At 46.2% G+C, this 20,895-nt stretch overlaps 1 protein-coding gene across 1 annotated transcript; it reads left to right on the forward strand.

The window, feature by feature from the left end:
- Positions 1 to 2,346: 2,346 nt before the first annotated feature.
- LOC147638731 (ankyrin repeat domain-containing protein, chloroplastic-like) lies at positions 2,347 to 20,589 on the forward strand. Its single transcript, XM_086798702.1, has 7 exons — positions 2,347 to 3,086; positions 3,575 to 3,657; positions 19,524 to 19,622; positions 19,706 to 19,804; positions 19,940 to 20,038; positions 20,121 to 20,219; positions 20,342 to 20,589. The coding sequence occupies exons 1-7, from the start codon at positions 2,492 to 2,494 to the stop codon at positions 20,447 to 20,449; spliced, it is 1,182 nt and encodes a 393-aa protein (XP_086654828.1). The 5' UTR covers positions 2,347 to 2,491; the 3' UTR covers positions 20,450 to 20,589.
- Positions 20,590 to 20,895: the final 306 nt, after the last annotated feature.

Genomic DNA, 20,895 nt, shown 5'->3' on the forward strand with positions numbered 1-20,895 from the left:
CCCCAAGCTCATCTGTTGCTAAATTCTATTTAACAAAAGATATGTCTGCCTCCGAACACTCCAGTTCAGCCCCAGACTTTGAGTTTACTTCTTAACACTCCGGTTAAGTCAAAACTCACTAGATACAGTAGGATTTACCACTAAGCTCTCCGGCTTAGCCTCCTATCCTAACTCAGCCCGAGTTTATGTACACTACATATGTCGGATCCGATACTAACAACAACCAGGCTCGTCTGGAGTGAGATACTACTCACTATTGCCATGTAAAACCTTATTAAATCCTAGAAATGCTCCACTCATTCCCCAGGGGTCATACGACTTATAGGGTTTACACGCACATGAACTTTGTAAGCAAAATAGCCTGTCATGCAATATTACAATTGCTTATGTAGGAAAGTAATATATTTCCCAAATTCATATGGTAGCAACTAAAATGTGCTCACAATCGCACACTTATGTTGAACATAGGCAAGACTACGCTTGCAAAATGCTATAGGGCGTCCCCCATGCATGAAACTGTCCAACCAAACTAGTCTTACTGCTAAGCTCTAGATTTAGATCACTCCGAAACTAAATCACTCTGTTCGCAAAAGTGGAAATTGAAATCTGGCGAGGCTACGCTCCCAGAGTCTTCATAACAAAAATAAAAATGATCGAGAGGCTGTGCATTGCCGGGATTATCCCCTGCCGGGATTATCCCTTGCGGGGATTATCCCTCCTCCCCATCCGAGAGAGAGGATTTGTTTGAATTTAGTTCAATTTTAATTTCATTAAAAATGAATAATGAAATATATAATTTTTTAAAAAATATTTTTTTTCCTTCTCCTCTCGCTGGCCGCCCGCCACCTGGCTGGCCGCCGTCGCCTGGCTGGCCTGGCTGGTTGGGTAAGGCCTGGCCGCCGCCGCAGGCTTTTCGCCCCCCCTCAAACGAGGGTGCAATAACCAGATTTTGAGCAGAAACAATTATCTACCAGAACTTTCAAAAAATACCCTGCAGTGACGAAACGGGCCCCGAAATGTGCCCGAAACACGAATCTGGCCGTAAAATTGCTGCCCAGTGGGTGCTGTAGGACAATAAACCTACCATGTAGCTTCGCTCCTGAAGACAGCTCCTCAATCGGAGATGTGTAGCTCCCAGAGCTACTGAGAGGGTGTTGTACCTAAACCAAGAAGGGGAAAGAGATGATGGTGCTCTTACCCATGTAGTACCGCTTCCTTCTTTGCTTGTTCTTGCCTCTTGCTTGCCTCCTTAGCTCTCACACGAACTAGGCTCTGATACCATAAAAAGAATGTGGGGGAGAGGGAGAGCTTCAAACCCTAGCAAGCAAACACACACTCAAGAGAGAGCAAGACACAAGAGAGAGATGGATAGCTGAATTTTTTTCTTCTGTCTTCTTCTTCACTACTCAACCAACATAACATAAAGATAAGAGTACACACTATATGGGTTAGTACTCTTATCTACTACAACATACAAGGGTCGGTCCATAATGTGAACCCGACTAAATGAGCTGGCTGCCAGCCTTTAGGAATCCAAAATGGCTGTCACACAGCCTGTCATCCCGTTGGCCGCATATCACCCATAATCTCACCAACCATGCCAGTGGTGTAGATGCGGAAGCTATCACCCAGGTGGGTCATCAATGTCAGTCGTAGCACTAGTTGAGATCGATATCTCAACACGCTTTATATCTTCCAGTGCCGTCTTACAAATGATAAAGTGCACGCTTGAGTAGGTAAGATTACAAAGCACCTTATGATAGGTCGGGCGGGTGAAACCATGTAAACTTACAAAGTGGTTAATAGAGGTTTGGAATTTCATGCTATCACTTTCCTCTATGGGCCTGGGTAGATTCAAACTTTGTACCTTCTCTTTGGACGGCAAGGGTACTACTATTGGGATAAACCCAAAAAGCCAACAAAACTTAGGTGTACGTTTAGACCTTTTTGGGCAAAAATTGAGGAGGATGGCTCGGTGTTTGCTACCTAGCTCATATGGAGCTTTTGAAAAAATTCATCTCTTTTGCGTCATCAAATGGATTGAGCTTATTATTGTTTGTGGAAGCCTTGCAAACTATTGGTGTGGTTGTTAGAGGTGAAAAAGGGATGTGATTTGACCTCATGTGCGGCCTTCTCCTGCTTGGTAGGCATGATGCGACTTCGCTCTGGAGTTCAACCTATTGAGACACACACTAGTTTGATCACGTGCATTTTTGCCCAAAAGAATTTGAACTTTGAACTCAGCCAAATGAGTGCACGTGTCATATGGTGTCATATGGTGTTTGTCCGAGCCTAGAGGGAACTCCTAAATTTATTAATTATTGGCTAGCCATCTCAATAGACATAGAAATCAGCTTCGTTATGAGCACCATGACGCCCAAGCTCTCGAGTGTGTAAAGGCCTAGCGAATTGGCGCCCATTCTTCCTGATTTATGAGAAAAGGAGCATTCAGCAATCTAGTCGGACCTCAACCGGTTTATGACAGGCACCCATGGAGCATCATCTGGCAATCCCACCGAGGCATTTCGTGGGTGCTTGTCCCCTCCCGAGTTTTATAATTAGACACGGAGACAATCAATCGCTGGAAGCATTGCTGTGCATGTCTCCCTCAAGGCAACCGTCAACAAGGCTCTGCAGGTTTAGGGTTTCGTCCAGGAGGCATTCGAGCCCTGTATATTCTGCTGCAAATTCTGGCAAGATTGAGTTTTCAGGCGACCTGACATTCGAGAAAGGTATATTCGAGACGAATTTCAGCTCTGGGAGGAGAGAAGGGGAAAGAAAAACTCCTAAGAGTGGAGGTGATGGTGACGATGGCCTGGTCCCCGAAGACTGGAAGTTCCTGCAGCAGGATCTTCACAAGACCAAAGCAGAGAAAAAGAGAGAATTTGTGCTGCAGGAAAGGGAGAACGCCCAGCTTAACGAGCTCAGAGCTCAGCTTCGGAGGCAGAAGATTCAGCTGATATCTAGCCCTGACCAACGTTCTGCTGATTCATCACTGCCAGGTCGGATCCAAATGCCAGATCGGGCCCAGTTACTGGAGCTTGAGAAAGTATTATCATCCAAACCTGCACGCAAAGACCAGCCAGGTATGCCCTCTGAATTGTACTGTAATAAAGAACCATTGAGCTGTATAGTTTATTTGGATCTATCGCGGCTGAACACATTCTGAAAGCTTCATAATCAATGGGGAGTGTTATTTTTTCAAGGAGAGTGAGCTTGTTGTGGTGTTTGGTTAGGTGGCTCATTTAGAGTGGGTTCACCACGTCCAGGCCTACTGGGTGCCGTCACCTAGACACAACTCCTCTCTCATACCTGTTAAAAGACATAATCATTGAATTGAGAGCATCTGTGAACTAAACCCAAGTGAGGATTTCAAAAGCAATAAGTCTCTTACATATTACACACTGTGACACGAGGGGGTTTGCCTGCTAGTGGTGGGTATATCCTTTGTCCGTGTCTAAACTCCAACCTTTCGAAACATGTGCTGGAAGAGAGGACTTTGCTCATGTTTACCTTTCTTTATGCCATTTTGATTTCCATATTTATGACATTTGGCTTTTGGTGTCATAGGAAGACGCAGAATTTGATCAGATGTTCACACATGATGAAAAGTGGTGTTTGAAAAGAAGGATTCCGGATTTTAGGCAAGTCCATTGTGTAAGTTGAACTCGTGATTGCACTCTCTCTCACACACGCGCACACACACACACACACACACACACACACACACACACACACACACATGCCTGTAACATGCAACGGAAGTCTTCGTATTGGAGGATCTTGTCACACAAATGCTCACACCGTCTTATGTATCCTGAGTTTCTCAAGTTTAGCAATCCACTTTAATACTTCAAACTTTAGAGAGATAGGAGAGAGAGAGATGAGAACCATACACTGTATGGGGTCTTGAATTACCCACCACTGAAGGGCCCCCTATCTCGTTACCGAGATAGTATTTGCTTTATTATCTTTAAAGAGACTGACGATAAGCCTAACACAAGATCTCTGAAGACCAAGTGTTGGGCTAAATTGTACAATGCTGTAGAAACACCAAAGATGTCCAAGCCTTTGCTCCCGGAAGAAAATGCAGCACCTTCTACACTGAAATCTACAGAAAACGCAGCAAACTGTCGAAGCCTCTGCTCCAAAACAAAAAATGCAGCTCTCTTCTGTTCAAAGGTCAGCGTTTTGCTCCGATACCATGAAAGAAAGTGAAGCAAATAGAAAACACAAATGTAGGCCCAGGTACAAGACCTGTAAATGCTGGAAACTGGTGCTTATTGCTGAAAACTGAGCACGAGGGAAACCCGTAGGTGCTGTACAATGGTAAGAAGCAGAAGCAGCTGCTAATGACCTCAACTGGATGCAAAAGAATGAGATGAAATGGGGGACAGCCCTTTTATACTCCCCCAGAGTGCTGGTCGGCCAGCTATAGCAGGCCAACAGCGGACGAGTAGCATAAAATGCTTAAAAAATGCCTAAAAATGGTATAAAAATGCTGAATAATATCTACTACAATATGCCAATGGAGGGTCTCATAAAATGACCAATACAAGCATGAAAAGGTGATGTAGACCATCTGGAGATGATATATTCCAACAAAGAGCAGTCCCAAGACAGGCTTCAAATCAGCCCCAAAACAGTCCCAATACTCTCTTCAAAGCAGTCCCAAATCTTCCCTGTAGGCGACCAGCTGAAGATAGGTACTTTAGGGCTGCAACCACCACCTTGAAGGTGGCCAAAAGATAGAGAGAAAGAGAACCAGTTGCTGTCACACGTGCGGAAACTGTACGGCTGTCTGTACAGCCAAAATATTGTCGACCAGCCTTAGGAGAGCAGACTGCAGGCGGAAAAATCCACAGCTGTACGTTCACTTCTGTGGTTGGCAGGTTGAGGACAGCCAGCAGTAAAGAGAGAAACACTGCTGCTGTACGGCCAGCCTTGCAAGTAGGTGCTGCTGTACGGCCAGCGCAGAAGAGATGAAAAAGTCCAAAAGCTGCTGCCCGCCTGTGCTCTCATGCGCATCTCCAAAACAAACAGCCCTTCCTCCTTAAGATGAAGTCAACCAGCCTTGTTTAGCCCCTGCTTTTCCCTTTTTGCCAAAAGTGGCCCTAGCTGCTTAAAATTTCTACTTTTTATGCTTTTCTCAACTTGTTGCCCAAGCTTGTACCTAGGCGCCTCCTTTTGTCCAATGATCCATGCCCAAATAATGATCTGTCCGGCCAAGCTTTAATAATGTCTGGACACATTGACTTATAAACCTTTTAAGTCACATAAAGGATTAAAATCCATGGTACTCATGTTGTGTGGCCATCTCTTAGGCCAATCCTTGCTCAGTGAATGCTTCAGCTTCCTTCTATGGAAAATCCCCATTCTCACCTTGGTTATGATCAAAGCTGGCGAAGGGACCAAATGGTGGCATCCCGTCCGCCTTATAAGCAGTTGCCCGCAACTGTATAAGCCTAGTAGCACTGGTATACTCTTCAAGTGTAGTAGATCCACTGCCAATCTGGAGTGTTCCATAATCCGGGCATCAAAGCCGTAAGTCCGGATCTGCGATCCGAAGCGAGATATGGGCTTAAAAGCCAACACTTTGGCTAGCTCCACCGGCCATATGCCGAGTCAACAACTCTGGTAAGATCCAGACACAGGCATAGGAGCCAATTGTGTCTCATATATCCATAAATCCACAAGTAGCTATAAGTATTTGCAACAAGAAAGTAGATAGAATACATAGCCACAAAACCATAGTAACATGGGACGAGGGACGGGGACGGGGACGACATATGGAATATGCAATTTATTGACTACAAAGCACACTAAATAAATAACATTTATGTTTTTACACTTTGAACTTTCAAGGCATCACTTTAAATGTACAATACGTGGCGCAAACATCGAACAGGTGCTAATAAGTACATCGACAAAGTTCAAACCAATATATAAGCATGGAATGATGATCACTATCAAATAACAAAAGACTAGTGTCTACAATGCACATAAAGTGCTGAGTCAAGACTCAAAAGTAAAAACAATGAAACATAGCTAAATGATAAATCATAGCGCGTGCAATGCTCAATCAGAGGCTGGAGCATGAGAAGTACTGGCGTCATGATCATGGCTGTCTACATGACCAGTCTGAAAGGTAGTGGCATCGTCTCCTGGCTCTGTTGTGTCTCCACTTGCTCATTTCCCTCCTCGTGCTCCATCTCCCACTAAGTAAAGGGATCTGCCTTTGGAGTCGCACCCTTGCAAAGCATTCGCAAGTATGCGCTTACAAAGACAAGATCATTGGCCTTTTCTACACCAAGGCGGCGGCTCTTCTTTGATGCAATATGGCTGTAAGAACTCCAAAGCTGCTCCAAACAAGACGAGCTTACAGCTTGGCTGAGAATGCGGATAGCCAAGTGTGGCAGCTCAGGCCCATCTGAACCATAGTCTTCCCACCACAAAGCAGCCCCAACCTTCAACCTATCCTCTTGTGCATCCGCACAACCAAAAGCACCACGAAAGGACATGTATGCAGCAAGCTGGTCTCTGATTTTGCGCCTAATGCCTCCATCTGGCACTAGACGATCCAAGATGCGCCTCCAACCATCACTAACCTCTCTGTCACTCTTCTGTCCATTACCCTAAAACTCAGGGTCCACCATATATGCAGCTAGCTGCATGCATAAAAGAGGCATAGGAGTTCCACCTCGTCACACATAAGGAATGAATCTCCTCGTATATGTCCTCATTGGGCTCTAACTCTTGCAACTTCTCTATCATTCTATCCATTGCCTCATACACCTTCCTGATGCATGGCTGCATAGCATCTACAAGCCTCAACAAGTGGACAATAGGCCTCACCATAGCATCAATGCGTTTCACATCCTCCCAAAAGAAAGTGCTCTCTGCATGCTGCAAATCGTCTGGAAGAGGGCCTCTACTAGCATATGAGGTGCAACAAACTCCGTCCGGACAATGTCATGTGGGACAGAGGGTTTGTTGCGGATCATCCGTGAGAGCATGAGAATCTGAGGCCTCTCTATCTGAGACCATGTGGAGGTGGCAAGCCCAGGTGCCCATATTGCTGCAGCATACATCAAAGCAAGGGTGACTAGTGTGTCAAATAACCACCCCTTCGTGCGGGGCTTCTGGAAGTGTGCCTGGTGACACTATCTCTCTAGCATGGCCAGAGCTGCATACCCTCGTGTGAGTCTATCCCTGGCTCCCTATGCCATAGTAAATCTTCCTGGTGGAGTCGTAAATGTAATCCCCAGGTACACATATGAGTCTACCACCTCTACCTGTCCTCCTGCTAGTGTGAAGATGGCCTGTCGTCGAACCGGCCTTGAGGTGTGGAAAATCATGGCCTTGGTTTTCCCAAGGTTCATTGTAAGCCCCCTCTGTGTGCAGAAGTCATCGAGTGCATGGAGATGGTGCTGTAGTCCCATCTGCGACTCAGAGACCAGAATAATATCATCAACATATAGCATAATGTGGATTGTGGTACCTGAGATGTCTACCCCGTCTCCACCACCGTGACCAATGAAGTCAGCCACCTCATTGATGTATAGCCCAAATAGTGTAGGAGAGAGTGGGCATCCTTGCTTCACACCTATGGTGCTAGTAATAACATCAGATAGCCCCCCGGGGCATCGTATGCGCCCGAAGACCTGCTCATATAAAGCATAGATGCCCCAAACCATCTCTGATGGGATCCCCAATGACTGTAGGCGCTGGAAGAGTCTCTCGTGGCACCGTGTCAAATGCTTTGCGGAAATCCACAAAGCAGCAGTATAATCTCTTCTCCCGTGCCCTAGCCTGGTCAATCAGACATCTCAGAGTGAATATATGGTCAATAGTGGAGAAAGAGAGAGAAAGAAAGAAAGAAAGCTGTATTAACGTCTACTAGAGGCCGAACTCGACCTATGAGACAAATCAATGTACAACTGTCAATGTCTTCTGGATGTCTAGAAAAAAAGGACAAAATGAACATGAAATAAACTATGAAAGTAGTGAGCTAGTGGGGGGGTGTGATGGATGGAGCACTACTGCTAGAGGCTCAGTATGCAACCTATATGCGCAGGGTATACAAGAATGCAATGTAGATCTGTCTAGCTCCAACTAGTACCATAATGGGGGTGTAATATGTGATACATAGGCGATGGTGAGGCAAAAATACCTCGGAGCATGATCTCCGGGTGTGAGTGTAAGTGAGCTAGCCGCTCCTGGATATGGTGCTGATGTCGAGCCCGTATCGCTGTGATCTCCCTCTGATGTAGTCTGGGAGTTTGGTAGCTTGGTGCTCTCGGTCTCCGTCTGGCTCGGAGGTCCACAGCGCGCTGAAGTGTAGCCCCCTCTTGTGTTAGGATAGGCACTGGGATAGATCTCTGGAAGAAATCAGTGAGCTGGAGCTGTCGCCCACCTCTCCCTGTGGTATGAGTCCGTAGGAGTCTCTCTCTGTGGCGCTGTGTCTCTAGCAAGAACTGGCCAAATCTGCATTGGTCTGCGGACTCCATGATCTGGCGGAGTGAGGGATGTCCACTGAAGATGGTGGTGTATCTCTCTCTAATGACACTATATGCTCTGCATCTGCATACATAATGTTCCTCACTCTCAATCTCCTCCTGGCATAGTCTGCATATCCTCTCTGCTCTGGGGATCCGTGCTGCCCTACCTGCCTCAAATCTCAAGCTGGTGTGATGACACTCTGAGCTGGCCAATCACCACTCGGGCACTATGAGGCATGTACACATCCATGTATCCAGGTCTCTGTATGAATCCATCCGTTGAGATACGCATAAACTGATCTTTGTAGTATAGCATCTTCGGCGCTATATATATATATATATATATATATATATATATATATAGAGAGAGAGAGAGAGAGAGAGAGAGAGAGAGAGAGAGAGAGAGAGAGAGAGAGAGAGAGATTAACGTCTACGAGAGGCCAAAGTCGGCCTATGAGACAAAAAATAATACAACTGTGTTCTTTCGGTCATCGGAAGAAAAGAAACAAAAGAAAAAGTGTGCATGTGTCTGGATACAACTGTGAATCATCATGGATCGGTGGAGTCCATATACAAACAATATGAGGGGGGTGGGGATGTGGATGGAGTGCTAAGGCAAGATGCATCTCTATATGCTGAAAGGGTAGTACAAGCATGCTATGCAGATCTATGTCTAACTCCATCCAGTGCCATAAGAGGGATATAAGATATCATACATCGCCGATGCTGAGGCTGTGAATGCCATGAACATGTACCCTGAGTCTGAATGAAAGCGAGCTAGCCTCTCCTGTGTCTCCATCTGGTGTCTCATTCGGATAGCTGCTATCTCTCGGTGACGGAGTCGGGGTGCTCTATGTCCAGTCTACCTAGGTCTCCTCCTGGCTCTCAATTCCTCTGCTCTTTGTGCGGTCACCCCACGTGGTACATCAGCTGGCACTGGCATAGCTCTCTGGAAGAAATCTGTGAGCTGGGACTGTCTCCCACCCCTAGTGGGAGCGGGTGTCTGGAGGAGTCTCTCTCGAGAACTCTGAAGCTCTAGTAGTAGTCTGCCAAGCTGTCGCTGGTCCGAGGCCTCCATCAACTGATGTAGTGAAGAGTGCTCCTCAAACAATCCTGCATATCTATCTCTGACCCCCTGGTGGGCTCTACATCTACATACAAAGTGATCCTCAGTCTCCACCTCCTCGCGGCACAATCTGCATATCCGCTCAGCTCTGGGAACCTGTGCCGCTCTCCCAGCCTCTATCTCTAGCTGATGTGATGAGACTCGTAGCTGTCCAATAGCAACGCGAGAGCTGTGTGGCATGTATACATCCATGTACCGCGGTCGATGTATAAACCCATCCCCTGAGATGCTCATAAAGTGGTCTCTGTAATACAGCATCTTCGGTGGTAGTGGGCTCTCTGGTGCTGTCCATGTCTCCTGTATGTAGCGCTGCCATATGTCCTGTCTCATCACTCTGTTCCTCTCATTGAGAGAGAGGTAACCCCGTGGAGCAGACTGATCATACTGAAAAGGTGGCAACCGCTCAATGTCTATCCCATGATGTGAGAACCACTGTAGCATCTGTGCATACCAAGATCCAGTGTGTCCAGCCTCGGCCAGCTGTCTGGATGCCTCACAAGCTCGGCGAGATAATCTCTCCGTGGGCATCTCCCTCATCCTGTATATAAAGGAGATCGTCTGGAACAATGCCTCCACTACCATAGGTGGTGCAGCAAACTCAGGTCGAACAATGTCATGCGGGACGGATGGTTTGCTGCGTATCATCCTCGAGAGCATCAAGATCTGTGGTCTCTCCAGCTGTACCCATGTGGAGGCTGCAAGCCCTGGTGCCCAAACCGCTGCTGCATACATCAAGGCTGGTGTCACTAATGTATCAAAGAGCCACCCCTTCGTGCGGGGTTCCTGAAAATGTGCCTGATGACACTGACGCTCAAGGCCAGCAAGAGCTGCATACCCTCGGGTCACTCTGTCTCGGATTGCCTGAGCCATGGAGAAGCGTCCAACTGAGCTAGTAAATGTGATGCCAAGGTAAACATAAGAGCTCACCACCTCGACCTGCCCTCCTGCTAATGTGAGTAGTGTGGCTCCTGACTACGGGTGAAGTGTGGAAGATCATAACCTTGGTTTTCCCAAGGTTCACTGTGAGCCCCTGCTGTGCGCAGAATTCATCAAGAGCCACAAGGTGTCTTTGAAGCCCAACCTGCGTGTCGGATACCAAGACGATGTCATCAGCATAAAGCATAACATGGACAGTAATACCTGATAGCTCAACCCCAGAGCCTCCTCCCTGTGTGATGTAATCGACCACCTCATCAATATAGAGCCCAAAGAGCGTGGGGGAGAGCGGGCACCCCTGCTTCACACCAATGGTGCTAGCAACTGTGTCGGACAAGCCTCCTGGGCATCGGACTCTCCCAAAGACCTGCTCATATAGCCTGTATATGCCCCACATCATGTCTGAAGGTATGCCTAGTGTCTGTAGTCGCCGAAAGAGGCGCTCTCTGGGCACAGTATCAAATGCCTTGCGGAAATCCACAAAGCAACAATAGAGCCGTTGCCTCCGTGCCTTGGCCTGATCAATCAGGCACCTCAATGTAAAAATGTGGTCGATGGTCGAGAAGGCTCAACGGAAGCCTGCCTGGCCTGCTGCTCTCAATCCCCCAACCTCTGCATGAGTGCTCAGCTCTGCCTCCAAAACTGCCCCGTATAGTTTGGTCAATATATGGCCAATCATGATGGTCCTGTAGTTCCCGGGGTCTAGTACATCTCCCGCTTTGTGGATCGGCACAATAGTGTGCATCGTCCACTCAGCCGGAAACCCCTCTGACAGAGCTCTGTCGAAGAGATGAGCAAGAAATGGTGCCAATGTATCAATAGCATAGATGAGATGCTCTCCCTGTAATCCTGTATGATCTGTCGACCGTCCATGTTGGAGTCGGCATATAGCCCTCCTAACCATTGGTGGGGTGAAGAAGGTGGAGACTGTGGAGCATGGCTCTGTGGGCTGTGGTATAGGGGGCTGTGCAGGCACATCATAAAGTCTCTCTGCATATGTCTGCCAGGTCTGAGGATCGGCAATAGGTGTGGGAGGACGGGGCTCTCTGAGTCTCCTCCAAGCAGCAGCAGCATCTCTGCTCATGAGCATGTGATGTGTCCCAGTCCTGAGCCTCCTCATAAGCTCGCCGCTTACGGTGGGTGAGAGTATGCATCCTCCTGCCTGCCTGCCTCTGGGTGATCTCCCCGCGAGCCCTCTGCACTCGGAGACTGCGGTAAAGGTTTCTGCACTCATCATCATACCATCGGTTCTGGGGCATGCTCCCAGATGTAGGTGGCCGTCCTGTCTGTATGTGGTATGGGAAACTCCTCGCGGCTGCGGAGTGCAGTACATGTGAGAGCTGGGAGGTGAGCATGGCCATGGGTGCCGATGGATCTAAGGCAAATAGCTGATCATGAACATGATAGTCGTACACCTCAGCTAGGTCCTGAGTGAAGTGAAAAATAGTGCGTGGTGGCTGTATGATGGGTGGGTGGGTCTCCAATAAGCTCCTGAAAGTGAGGGATAGGTATGTATGATCCGCCCCAATGGGGCATGGTGGTACGGTGAAGTGAGACACCATATCTGTTGCCTCCCGGGATCCCATCACATAATCCACTGTACTACTGCCGCCTCCCACTGGAAAGCAAGTCAACCCACCTGAATCTGGCCACTGAGTCATCCCGTTATAAATAACGAGATGGTGTCGGGCCCCAAGCTCTAGCAAATGTTGCCCATATCCAGTGCTGTTAGCTCCTCCATCAGCGGAGATCCGAGTGGCATAGTCACAAGGGACGGGCGACGGGGACGGGGACGGGGACGGGACGGGGGACGGCCATAAGTAGGGAACGGGGACGGGGGAGGGAACGGCACTCAAAAAATACTTTTTTTTAAAATTTTCTACTCTGCACTTATTCTACTTTGGAAGCACATCAAAATGAGCACAAATTTACACTAAAATGCTAAGATTTTGAGTCATATTAATAATTAAGTAGATACAAAATGAGTCATGACTCAAGAGTCAGGACTCAGGAGTCAGGACTAAGCCTTAAGGAGGCAAAATACAAGGACGGACTCAAATGAGTCAATGACAAAAAAGTGCTGAAGACTAGAGGCTAGAGGCTAGAGCTAAGTAGTAAGGCCCATGAATCATGATCCATGAATGATCATCCACGTGAAGTGCTCGCCTCATGGTCATGGGTAGCTTGTCCATCCCGTTGTCCTTCTATGAGAAGCCCCGGCACGTGAGGAGGATGCCATGGTTGAAGATGGCTTGCCGCTTGACTCTTGAGCCTTGAGGAATGAGAGAGAGAGAGAGAGAGAGAGAGAGAGAGCCTTGAGGAATGAGAGAGAGAGAGAGCCTAGAGGCTTGGAAGTTGGAAGACTCAAGAGGCTTGAGGGAGAGGTGAGAGCCTAGGCCCTAGAGCTTGGAACTTGGAAGTTGGAAGAGACTCGAGAGAAGATTCAAGAAGCTTGAGCAATGAGCAATGAACTTGTGTGTGCTTGTAGCCTTGTAGAGGTGGGCTCTTATATAGATAGGCAAGAGAGAGAGGAAAGCCTCAAGGGCAAGAGAGAGAGAGGGCCAAGGCCCAACAGCCATAAACGGCTAGTAGAGCCCAAGCCCAACAGCCATAAACGGCTACGAAGGCAGGCAGGCGGCAGGCAGGCAGGCGCAATGGCCAGAAACGGGCGCAGGCGACGCAGGCGCAACGGCTATCTGCCGTCCCCGCACAGGCCGTCCCCGACAGCCGTCCCCCGTCCCTGCGCCGTCCCCTGTTTGAAACGCCCGTCGGGGGACGTCCGTCCGTCCCCGTCGGTCCCCGTCCTTGTGCCGTCCCGTTTCGGCGTCCCAGCGTTCCTAGGCTCCGTCCCCGCCGTCCCCTGTGACTATGCCGAGTGGTCCTTGTATCCTGTGTAGCTAGCGGCTCTAGTCTCAAGGGATCCTCAGTCATAGATCTCGCACTGTCTGCTCTGAGTCCGTGCATTGAAGTCCCCCATCAAGAAGACTTCTCCCAGTGTCGAATAGTGTAAGATCTCCTCAGATAAGACAGAGTATGGAGACTCACTAGCCTCTCCTCCACCCGGCTCCTCGGTGGTGGCAAACCGCGACCCCTTAGGAGGAAAGTAGCAAAGGGCGATATAAATCCATCTGGTCTCCAAGAGACGTAAGCTAATCCACATGTATCTCGCCTCCGAGTCTCGTGCTACGACTCGAACATGCTCATGTAACCCATGCCTGAAAAGCACTGCAATACCTCCTGAACCTCGGGAGGTGGCCTGTCTCATCCCCTGTCGGTGAGCTGACTCCCACTGATAACCCTCAACCCGTGGTAAGCCTCTCTCCGGGCTCTCACGTGTCTCTGTCATCAAGATGATATCCCGGCCCTCCATCACCTCCTCAAGTCTCCCTGGATGTGTCCATAGGACTCCATTACAGTTCCAGATTGCAATGTGTATCTCTTTGTCTTCATGTTGTTTCCTCCGTGTCTCATAGGCCAGATGGCGCTATTCGGCCCTCTTCCCATCAATGTAGATGTGACCATCCCTATAATGTGCCTTCTTCCCTTCTTTGCGCCTTGATCTTCGGCATGCATAATCTTCTGTGCTCCAGTTGCATCCATGTGAGATCATCATCGAAGTAGATGGGGTCCCCTGGCAAGCTCCTCAAAATAGCCCGTCTTCTCATAAAGCCCATCCTACTCTCCTCGTCCGGGAACTGTAGCACTAAGGCCTTGCCTTTGGTGGAGTCCTTTGGGGTTGTCCTCCATACTCTAGTGAATGGGAGCGGCTCATCCTCCTTTAGTCCTAGCTTGGTACATAGGTTCCGCCCGTCAATCTCGGGCGTGGAGGTAGTGCTCTTTGGTATCCCTGTGACTCGGATGTTGAGGCGCCGGATCCGTCGCATCTTCTCTTCATCAAGAGTAGACTGCATCATGTGTACATCTTCTTGTACCTCCTTCTTGATGTTCTTCTTCATCACTTGTACATCTTCTTGCACCTCCTTTTTGATGTTCTTCTTCCTCAAAAGGCCAAAATGACCTATGAGACCAAAAAGGTTACAACAATTGGTGGATCTGATACAATGTCTGTGTAAGAAAAGCTAAAACAACTAAACAACTAACTGAAACTGAAACAATAACTATGAGGAAAAGTAAGGTTCTAGGAGCTCCTAATGGATAACATCTGGGGAGAAAAACTCCAGCAGCAAAGGTAAGCATCATATACATCGGATATCCTCAATGTCCTCCATGGTGAGTACTCTAACTGGACGTCTCCCATGCCGTGCTAGTATGGTCCTGATCCTCTGTTGTAGTCTCCGCCGGTGTCGAGATGGGCCTCTCATCTTGGGGCACCTAAACTGCCCCAGCTCTATAGCCCGATCAATCAGTGTACCTCTGGTGCGGCTATACTCTGGGGCTAGCTGCAATGCCTGGTGTTGGTCTTCCTCATACTTGCGTGTGGCTTCCTTATCTCCCTTTGTTCCTCCACACGTCTCGTTTCTACTTTCTTTTTTTCTTCTTCATCTTTTCTTCTTTGTTCCTCTAGACCGAAGAACATTTTTGCTAGATCTGAGAAACCTTCTTTGGGCTTCTCTTTTTTTGTTGCAAGGTGCATCTTCAATGAATGGATTTACTCCATTGTTATCCTGAGGAGCTCTTCTGTGCTTGGTGGAAGGGTACTTTCTTTGGGTGTGTTGCTTTGGAGGCTTTGTACCTCCACAACTTCCCGTTGGCTTTCTTCTTGATGAGATGTCTCTCCTGACATGGTGGAGGCTCGGGTGGTTGTTCCTGATCGTAATATTACCACCCACCGGATACTCTCACTTCTTTAGGTAGCTGAGCTGAGTCACCAATGTGATGCTCTGATACCAATGTTACATGCGTGGAAGCTTTACTGTTTAATCCACATCCCTAAGCCTGCTGAAGAACAACTTGTTGAATGAATATGATTAAGACATAGGAGAGAAGAGAGAGAGAGAGAGAGAGAGTTGGTGTCAGGGTTTTCTTTGTATTATGGTACAAAAAGGTGACATGAATGTCTTAACATCTTCTAGGCCCTTGGTCTACCCAATAGGGTGACCTTTGGCCTTCTACATGCTTCTATTGACTTTTATGCTTCTTCAAAAGGTGATATCCCAATGCAAAATGATGACTTCTACTTATATATGACTAGGGGGAACAGGTCGGCCAAATTAGCTGCTGTCAACCAGTCTTGGACAAACAAAATACATTAAATGTTGCTGTGTGCTGGTCGGCCTGCATGGAAGCTGGTCGCCCAGGTGTTTATGCCCTAATGCGCAGCCCATATGTGCATAAACTACTCTCGGCCTGCTACCAATGCTATAGATGCCTATGCTAAGTCTTAATCTTACCCTAAATGTTGTTGTAAACAAGGATTATGTTGAGGTTTATGCCATGGCACGGGCGTGCACAAGACAACCAATCAAGGATTAGAGGACTACACAATGAACTTCTCTAGCTTATTTATAGGCTCATGGAATTGCCCCTACCAATACCCAACTGCTGTCGGCTAGGTCCTTGGACAATAAATTAGCAAAAATCCCATAAAAAGAAATGTTCAATGCCTAAAAAGGCTCCTAATCGCAGCCAAAATAGAGGGTTAAGTATCTCCACATCTGTGCATGTGACACAAGGATTAGCTAGCATATGTAAATTCTAAGTACATGGGATTGGAATAGATGATTTATCATCTGAAACATGCATTCACTCATTCTTGGCTGAATTTCTTTTATATGCGTGCACATGTTTTTAATGCCTGCATGTGTGTGTCTGAGGGTTGGGGATGCCGGAGAAAGCCCAAGCACGAGAGTGCTGGATCAATCTAACATTAATGGGAAACTTTTATGAGTTTTGCAAGCTTAGATGTGATCACATGGCTGAAATATATATATATACCTAGATGAATCCAAGAACATGCCCAAATTCACCTTTTAGGAACGCGCATGTTATATACTCATGGTAGTCAACCCACAAGACTATATAACTATCAACTCCATTATGCATAGTATGGACTAGATACTACGACATCCCCACTAATGTCATCAGTGCCCAATAGTGGGTGTAAAACTCTGTATCAAGATATGCTCTCTCTCTCTCTCTCACCCACACACACACACACACACACACACACACACACACACACACAAGAGCATATATTCACACAAAGCCCTTTGTATTGAGTTTCTGTTAAACCTTCGGAGATAAAACCTTCGTACGGAGTTTCTGGCTTAAAGTCGAAGTGTATGCATGTATTTATAAGTGGCATTTCGCGTCCCATGTGACTATGATTAAAGCTCCTTGATCTACGCGGACCAGTACTGAGGCCACTCCCACCCTTATTTCATCGCACAAGGATGTTCCCTTTGTCACCTACTTGAACATACGAGTGTTGACTTGGTGGTTTACTTTTGCCGAGTGGTGCTTTTGCGAAAATCTTGTTGCTGAGAAGACCCTGAGGTACATAGTTGCTAGTGAACGTTTAATTGGACGGGATCCTGATGGCATGCTTTCGTTTGAGTCAGAGTAGGCAAGAGACCCTTGTGTTGAGCCAAGGCTTTTGGATCGTATGGGCCATGAGACAGTTGGCATCGAGACGACCTTTGGAAAGCTTTGGGGGGAGTTGGAATTTTGTACTCGAAAGAAATTCCTCCTCTTGAATTGTATTTGGTATTAATAAATCCGAGGAGGGAGGGGGGGTGAACGGGGAATTTTTCCAAGTTATGATGGGTTGCCAGACACTCTAGAACTCATATGGATCGTGGATTTTCTCATACATGATGGCTCTTACACAGGATATGTGGATTTCATACAAGACTTGGAAGAACTCTAGATGGTCAGAAATTGAAGGAGCTTCAGGGTGAATTATGCTAGCATGGACAGGCCATTATGGTTTAAAGTCTTGGATTCCAAGGATTTAATCATTTATATGGTTTATAAGGTTTATAAGTGTATGTGTAAACACTTATTGAAGTTGGGCGACCAAAAGTTAATAATTTATAAGTGAATACACACCAAGTTGGATTTTTTTTTTGAAGCTACAGAGTTGGGTGATGTCTTCTGTGCTGTTTCCAGAGCTTGGTTCTTGATGCCAGTTGTGTTTCCAAAGCTGGTTGACTATTCTGTGGTGTATTCAGAGCACTTCTGTCGCGAGAAGTGTCAGTTTTGGGACAATTTTGTGGCATCGACTTGGCCACGCTTTTGTGAAGAGGGTTCTGTCAAAATCTCTTATATGCTTTGTGAAAAGTTGCTCAGGAACTGTAGAAAATCTGGAGCAGATTGCACCCTCACGTTAGATTCTTTGTAAAGCTTCTACGTAATAAAGAAGTTCCTACGAGGGGCGGGTGTTGCGGCTCAGTGTGCTGTCTATTTATATTTTGTAGCTTCTTGCTGTGGTAGTCTCTGTTTGCATATTTGAAGTGTCTTCTCTACTGTTCCGGGGGGAGGGGGAGGGGTTCAGCCCAAAGCATTATTCTGGCCCCTAGTGTCGTGTCTTGTCTCTTTGTGTTGCTATTTGTTTGTTAATTCTTGTGTTGTTAAGTGAATTCCGTTATATACACTCCTCTTGCTGTTTCACATGCAACTTATGTTACATGCAAAAAACTGGTTGAAACCCTAAAAGGGTTTGTGTTGTTAGGTGAATTCCGTTATATACACTCCTCTCACATGCAACTTATGCTACATGCAAAAATGGGTTGAAACCCTAAAAAGGCAAACCCTAATTTTCTATGTAAAGTGAAACAAGGCTGAAAATGCTGGTGCAAGGGCTGAATTGATAAAAAACAAGGAAACCCTAGTTTTAGTATCCAAACTCTAATACAATTCCTAATTTTAGAAACACTAATTCAACATGCAAAAATGTTGCCCAGGATTGACCTGGATACTGTGATACCAATGTAACATGCTAACTATGTGGAAGCGTGCTTAATGATTGATTAACGCCAAGCAACAAAGGTTAACGCTTATCACATGTGTAATGATGATAGAGAGAAGCAGAGAGGAAGAGAAGAGAGACTCTTTACATAATCTACTTCAACTCTATATTACTAAATGAATTAGTAATTACAATAAATTGTGAATGCTATGCATGGACATCATGCGTACTGTCTTACTTGTTGGGTGAGAGCACATGACCAAGAGGGAGTCGTCTCTTATGCATTAAAAAAGAAAAAATAAACATGAAGCCCAAGAACGTGAAAAAGCACGACTACATGTACCTAAGCTAGAACCTAAATTATATGCTATAATTTTTACGATGATGATAATGCATGAGATTGCACTAAGGATCTAACCATCTAACATTATTGTACTCGGTGGGAGGTGTGCTTGGCTGGTCCAAATGTTGTGACGGCATGCCCTTGGTCTTGGCTCTACATTCTTTGTCTTTGAATGCTTGGAATGACTTTTGACTTGCCCTTTTATAGGGATTTGGATAGCAAGTCGTATTTAGGTCAGCCAACCCTTTTTAGGCCAAAGATATTCATGAAAAATATTATAAAATGCATTCATATCGTGTCCCAACCATTGGTGCAAGGGATTTGGATAGCTAGTCGTATTCAGGTCGGCCAGCCCTTTTTAGGCCACAAATATTCATAAAAAATATTCTAAAATGCGTTCATATCATGCCCATAATATGTCCCAACTATTGGTGCATGTCTTGGGCACCTCCAGTCACCTGTAGGGCTGTCAAAACTGCTCCAGCTGCATATGTACGGCCTCTAACTTTGCCTCTAAGGCGGTTGCAGGGAATAATTATGTCTACGTGGTACCAGTTTAAGGTGTGCACGTGATAGTAATTAAAGACATAGTATATGTTTTAAAGACATAGTATATGTTAAGGTATTGTTTTTTGACAGTAGATCAACGAAATTATTATAGTTATATTTAAGTAGGAACAGCATTGGTGCTATAATACAAATGCAAAGTGGGTTTATTGAACGTGTGAAGGTAGTAATTTTCTGCAGGGAAAGTGGCCAGTCCTGCACATGTTGGTAGCAGCGGGCCAGTATTTTTTCTTGGAGCAGCTTTTAAAAATGGACATTGATGTCAATGCTCAAGATGAGGTACTTTTTGGCCAACATTGAAGAACTATCCGAAGAGCGGATGATCTGTAGTCTTGTAAGTTCCATTGTGGCAACTTTGGCAGGATGGATACACTGCATTACAAAGAGCAGTGCAAGGACGGAAGGAGACGGCTGTGAGTCAGCTTCTGAACGCGGGAGGGCATGTGAACGTCTATGACAAAGTTTGTAACCAACTGACGTCTTTATATGGATTGTTTGGTCGAGCAAAGAATTTATTAAGTGTTTCTGCTAGGATTGCTGCAGCATGTGGCATATAACAACTGGTAAATTTTGTTTCTTTCATTCAATGGCATCAGGATGGTGCTAACTTGCTGCACTTCAGTGTCCAAATTGGCTCCCTGAATTTGGTGAGATTGTTTGTCAAACATGGGGTGCAAGTGAACCATGCAGATAAGGTATGCTACACAACATCTGTGTTTTGGAGCTTCGATTACATCTCTAGTTGCTTTAGCTGACTTGCATGATTACTTGGTCCAGTATGGATGGACTCCTCTACATGTTGCTGTTTTGACTGGAAGGGATGATATAGTGAGGTACTTGATTGTCAGCGGAGGGGACAGATTTTTAAAAAACAAGGTCTGGCTGTTTTATGCATCCCTGCCAAACATTTCTTTGCTATTTTACACATTTATAGCAAGGGCTTTGCATTCTTCCATGTTAAACTTTGCCTTTCCTTTGTCAATTCAACATGTCTGCAGGATGGGCTCACACCTCTCGATATTGCTGTTGCATTAGGAAAGGGTTTCAATTCCTACGCAATTGCTAAAGCCCTAAAGAAGCTTCCAAAAGTAGATTTGAAGACTTAGACCATGTAACTTTGCAGGAGGTAGAGTGGATTTATGAACTTCCATCACTTGTGCCATTGATACTGTTAACTTCTAGCTAACACTGTTGCCAGGAACAATCTTCTGTACATTTAATTTAGTTAAACCTGAATGTTTTTAGGGTTTGAGTTGAGTTTCTTGGTTTTGATCAGCAGTTTTTACACGTGCGTTGGTACATTCTGCTGCACATGCATTATTCCTAACCTGCAAAGAATTTGAAGTTCACAGTACCTTAATTTGATAATATGTAGATGAGCCATAGCTACCAAAATTAAGATGTGGTAAATTGTTTTTTTCTGGGAAAGAGATCCTTCAATTAGTTAAAGAAAAAACAGCCACGAAGGGCTAAATACAAACTCGCCTCATATAAGGGCGGGAAACAAGTGATTGTAAGGGGAAGAGACGCTTCTCCTCCAGGTGGCCGTTGT

Source organism: Cibotium barometz, chromosome 5, assembly GCF_041138505.1.
Source record: "Cibotium barometz isolate CiBa-2024 chromosome 5, ASM4113850v1, whole genome shotgun sequence".
Lineage (NCBI taxonomy): Eukaryota > Viridiplantae > Streptophyta > Polypodiopsida > Cyatheales > Cibotiaceae > Cibotium > Cibotium barometz.